This window comes from Priapulus caudatus, unplaced genomic scaffold (genome assembly GCF_000485595.1).
Source record: "Priapulus caudatus unplaced genomic scaffold, Priapulus_caudatus-5.0.1 Scaffold825, whole genome shotgun sequence".
In the NCBI taxonomy this organism is placed as follows: domain Eukaryota; kingdom Metazoa; phylum Priapulida; class Priapulimorpha; order Priapulimorphida; family Priapulidae; genus Priapulus; species Priapulus caudatus.
Window position 1 is genome coordinate 131029 of NW_014577886.1, and position 5456 is coordinate 136484.

Here is a 5456-nt window from a genome sequence, read left to right on the forward strand (position 1 = left end):
CTCTCTCTCCCTCTCTCTCTCTTTCTCTACCTCTCTACCTCTCTCTCCCTCTCGCTACCTCTCCTATACTAGCTACCACCCCTACCTACCTCTTCTCTGTCTCCGGACTGGGTCTGTAGTTGCAGTAGACTGACGACAGCTCTTTTTAAGTTTTCGGCGACGACTCCGTCATGGCCGGACGAATACAGCTGCAACGGGGAAAATGCAACAAGGCGCGTTACACGGATCCCTATTCGAGGGCGAAGCGACTTTCCCCGCGCGATTTGACAGCATTCTGAGCGTGGAATATTCACGATTGAGTCGTGACTGTATGTAGATTACTCAAAGACATCGGAACGTTTGAATCGTCAGCCTAGACGTCGGAATTGTCAATGAGAGACGTGCGTGATCGAGAACTGTCAAAGTTATCTGTTAACTGGCAAAAGAGATGCAGTTAAAACCTGGTTATAGCAACTACCTCTATAGAACAGCCGCCCGTACATAAAGGCCACGATCGACATTTTCCTTCAGAGGCAGTCACAAAGTGAAACCACCTCCATAGAACAACCACTCGTACATTCAGACAAATTTCCGTCTTTTACTCCGAACGACCTCTGTATACAGGTGTGACTATACGATCGACTATGCGCGCACGCGCGCCCGTGAGAGGTGACTACCTGCATAACCTGGCCGCTCCGCCACACAAAGTAGACGGGGCGAGCGTGGTGGGCGGACACAGAGGCGGACACGCCGTCGAACAGCCTCGCCTTCTCGCTGGTCTCCGTCGTCGCTCCCTGCAGCTTCAGCTTCCGCAGCTGCGAAAGGTCAGAGGGCAAAGGTCAACGAGCGACCTCGCATTCGACCGCGCAAGATTTACGCGTGTGAGATGCCGACGCGCGGTTGTGAATGTAATGTACGTACATGTGTAACAGTAACGTTTCCTGTTAGGTATCTTCAATTACAATAAAGTAGAAATGTCCAGATGATAATGTCATGTAATAGCAATGTACATGTATGTTATATATCTTCAATTACAAAGTAGAAATGTCCAGATGATAATGTTCATGTAACAGCAATGTACATACATGTATGTTATCAGGAGTTGGACCAGGTTTGTCTCATTAACTCCTGATGTTATGTATCTTCAATTACAAGGTATAAATGTCAATAAGATAATGTACATGTAATAGCAATGTACATATTGTGTATCTTTAGTTACAATAAGGTATATTGTACATGTAACAGCAATGTACATGTTACATATCTTCAATTATATAACAATTTATAATATACATATAATAAGAAAGCCCTAAACACTGCATGGTTACATGCATGTAGGTGTAGTATATTACATTCCACTAGTATAAACCAATGTACATGTACAAATGTAGAAAATGGATATGTATATGGATACACGTATATATATATATGTGTATATATATATATATATTCATGTAGCAACAGCATATACGGGAAAATTATTATGTAGTCAGTGCACCACCAGAGAGACAGTTACCTCGAGTTTGACCAGTTGTTCTGTCTCCTGTCCCCACACGACGGTCAGTAGGACCTCTGCGGACACCTTCGGCCCCACACCGGCCTGACCGGGGGAGGGTGGTCCTGCCTCCCTCCGCTCACGGAGAGTGGAGAGAGACTCGTAGTCGTAAGTGTACGCCTTCCCCGGTGTGTGCTGCAGCTTTAACCCTTTCAGCGGAAACACTAAAACACAGAGAAAACGCATATAGGAGTTTAGAAATATTGGGATCGGGTAAAGATGATGACGATTTATGTATAGGGGCCAAAAAGTTTGATTGAACTGCGCGTTAGAGCTGTACTGTACCCTAAACCGACCATGCAGGCTCTCCGACTGTTACACGTAGTGTTAATTAAGCGAGATGGGAACTTGTGGCTATACTGTACCCTAGTATACTGTACCCTAGCTCTAGTACTACAGACGGCGTACAGTTGTCGCAGGCCTGCGGCAACTGTACGCGGGCTATGGTACTAGAGCTAACTGTACCCATCACCGTACTGGGCTCAGCTGGGTATAGTATCACGTATATATATATAATATATATATAATATGCCCATGCATATAGCCGAACCGCCTTCCCAGTCATGTGAGTCGTGACGCTCTAACTAAATGCTCTATGGCATAGATCAAACTATATGACACAGATCAAGAGCAATATTTCTGTATAGCACACTACGGATATAGATACATAACGGCAACTACATCTACTCTACATCTGTCTCTTTCTCTTTCTTCTCTCGCTCTCTCTCTTTCTCGCTCGCTCTCTCTTTCTCTCTCTCTCTCGCTCTCTCTCTATATCTTCTCTCGCTCTCACTCGATCTTTCTCTCTCTCGCTCTCTCTCCCCCCTCTCTATCTGTGTCTCTCTCTCTCTCCCCCTCTCTCTCTATCTATCTATCGATCTCTCTCTCTATATATATATATATAATATATATATATACATATATACTCACCATAGGATAGTCCCACGAGGTAAGTGAACACTAGCCACCTCATTATGGAAACTTTGAAACCTCAACTTCTAACCAGCCACGTGTAGCGATGGTTCAGTCAGCGTAGTAAGCGGACAGACAGACGTGTGTGACGGACTGGAGAGAATGACGTGTACTTGACACTTGCACTTCAATCTCTGCCCCCTGTCATCGATATCTTGTTCGATCTCTCGGGTTAGGACAAAGGTCCGATATGACAGCGACGCATTTCACACGTCAGCGCAATCTTCAGATGATAAACACTGTGATAGATGGACTCTGCAAGTCCTTTAGTGTGTTACGGCTGTTATATTGCGAAGAAGGTGTGGCTGTCTATGAAGAGCTCAGCAGCTGATCTACAGTAGTTGAAACGATGCCAGACTCCACTAACCGATATACCGATGCCAGCTACATATGATGCTGTACCGAACCGAGTGTACATGTAAGTAGAATACGCACACGCACGCGCACGCACGTACGATCACGCACACATACTCGTGCATGTAGCATACATATGTAGACGTATATGCGTGAGTACACGTATGCGTGTGTCCATGCATGTATGCCACTATGCGAATCGGCTGTGTTTAGTGCCAATTTATGTTTGAAGTCAAATAATATGAGTGATAATACTAAGATTAAGATGCTGAAAGCAGGAGAGTCAGAGAGAAAGGTAGGGAAAGAGAGACACATACAAAGAGAGACGAACAGAGACAGCGAGAGAGGGGAGAGGGGAAAAGGGAGAGCGGATAGTAAGAAAGAGATGAAATATGAAAAGAGTAAAGAAAGATTATTAAGTAGCTCTTATATTATACACAAATGCGACACCCAAAAGTAGGCTGATTTCAAGATTGAACAGATGGAAAGCAAACAATAACAATCATCGATCCAAAGAGAATAACTAAAATAATAAACAAAATGAGATAATAATAAAGAGAGAATAAACCATTGTATAATGTAATAAAAAAAAGCATCCAACAAGCGATCGCCAACCAACCAATTACCAACATCGTGTAAAATAACACCGAGGGCCTTGCGATATTTCACGTCCGCTTCCGACGCTCCGAAAGCGATCAAGTAAACTTGAAGTGAGCGAACGCCGAATTGACCTGTGCATTGTAACTGATTAGGGTCATCCGGGGGTCGAGTGCGAGGTAATGCGGGGGCGCCGGTGTTGGCGGCGGGGGCGCCACGTGACACTGCATGTGCGTCTCCAACTGCGTCAGGTTTCCGTACGTCGCTCCGCAGACGTCGCAGCGACACGCCCCCTGGCAGAGCTCACCGTCCGCGGCGTCTGCTGGTCCGAGCCGGCAGGTGGCGCCGGCGCGTCGCTCGGTGTCCGCGTTGCCGTGGCAACCGTCGCCGTGCCTCCGCCGGAGATGCGCCCTCAGCTTCTGCGGGGAGGCGAACGCAGCGGCGCATAGGTGGCAGGCGTGCGCGCGGCCGCCTCCCGCGTGCGTCCTCGCGTCGTGATCCTTCAGGTGCGCCCTCTGGCGAAACCGCGCGCCGCACGCCGCGCACTCGTGCGGGCGCGCGCCCGCGTGCCCCAGCAGGTGGCGCCTCAGCGACTGCGACTCGCGGAAGCGTGCGCCGCAGGCGTCGCACGCGTGCGGGCGCGCGTCGTCGTGCGTGCGCGCGTGACGCGTCAGCTGATTCGTCTCGCGGAAGGCCTTCCCGCACGCGGCGCATGCGTGGGGGCGCTCCCCCGTGTGCGTGCGCGCGTGACGGCGAAGGTCCGACGCGAAGCGGTGGCAGCGGCCGCAGAACAGGCAGCGGTGTTCGCCGCCGGCCGCGGCGACGACGACGACGTCCGCCGACTTCGCCATGGTCACCGCAACGTCGCCGCCACTGGGAACTTGGTGGGACCCACTGTTGCTGCTGCTGTTACTGCTGTTACTGCTGCTGCTACTGCTGCTACTACTGCTGCTGCTGCTGTTACTGCTGCTACTGCTGCTGCTGCTGCTGCTGCTTCTGCTGCTGGTAATTAGTGGGGCGTACACTGCTGCTGCTGGGAACTATAGTCCGGGGTACAGTTCTGTTGCTGGTCACTCGGTTAAGAGTGCTAGCTGCTACTGTACTGGTCACTCAGTGGGACGTTGATCTGCTGCTCAATCGGTGGGGTGTGCTGCTGCTGGTCACTAGTGGGTCGTGCTGCTGCTTGATATATCCTGTACGTTAAAGATGATCATTGGAGCCTAAAAAAGTAACGTCGTTTTTGTAAACTGTAAAGAGATTAGAGTTTGCGGCCCCCAGCCTGAAGGGTGTAGCACAGCTATGCTGGGGTGAATCCTAGTTTGAAACCCTGGGCCTCATTACCGCATAATTTGGGAGTAGAGACATGAAAATCTATAAATATTAATAACTTAGAAATAAGTATAAAACAAAAGCAAGTAATGATTAAGCAAGCAACAAATACAATGTCAATGCATGTTATAGAGGCGAAGACCTCAAATCAAATGTTGTACATGTACATGTAGATACAATAATGTAACCCAAACCCAAGAGGATAGTGTAATCCTCTTGGGTTTGGGTTACATTATTGTATCTAATGTACATGAAGAAAATCGGAATGAAATCTCACCAGATGGAGCTTTGCGGTTCTCCTTTGATAAATCGAAAGTTTGATACAAGCCGCATTAACCCTTTATTAACTATACATATCTGTGTATAATCCTTTTTTCAAGCAGACGCGATTTTGTCAAGCAGACGCATGTTTACGTGGGTGCATCCTTTGGGTCACACCTCCAGGTCTATAATGACGTCACGCAACGTCACAATCAGGCCAGGCGAGGCGCCGCTTACATTATGGCTACCACTAATACGTGCAATGCAAAGGCTATTGCACATCGCATAGCGTAACATTATACGCCTAGCATATACATATATATATATATATATGCTACTATATGAAGCATTGATGTTACATATTTATTTCTGACTCATGTTAATCATTATGTGTCAGTATATGTGTACA

General features: G+C 47.9%; 2 protein-coding genes across 2 annotated transcripts in view; both read right to left on the reverse strand.

Moving 5' to 3' along the window:
* LOC106813791 (microsomal triglyceride transfer protein large subunit-like) overlaps window positions 1–2677 on the reverse strand; it is a 19425-nt gene extending 16748 nt beyond the window's left edge. The window contains exons 1-4 of the mRNA XM_014818015.1: window positions 2465–2677; window positions 1496–1698; window positions 657–794; window positions 90–188 (exon numbers count right to left, since the gene is read on the reverse strand). Coding sequence (XP_014673501.1) covers window positions 90–188; window positions 657–794; window positions 1496–1698; window positions 2465–2507 — 483 coding nt within the window. The 5' untranslated portion in view covers window positions 2508–2677. The remainder of the gene's footprint in view (window positions 1–89; window positions 189–656; window positions 795–1495; window positions 1699–2464) is intronic.
* Window positions 2678–3406: 729 nt separating this feature from the next.
* Window positions 3407–4803, reverse strand: LOC106813792 (zinc finger protein 596-like). The gene is made up of 2 exons (XM_014818016.1): window positions 4799–4803; window positions 3407–4459 (listed from the first exon to the last, which is right to left on the reverse strand). Exons 1-2 carry the CDS (start codon window positions 4801–4803, stop codon window positions 3556–3558), a joined length of 909 nt encoding a protein of 302 aa, XP_014673502.1. The 3' UTR covers window positions 3407–3555.
* Between the last annotated feature and the right edge of the window lie 653 nt (window positions 4804–5456).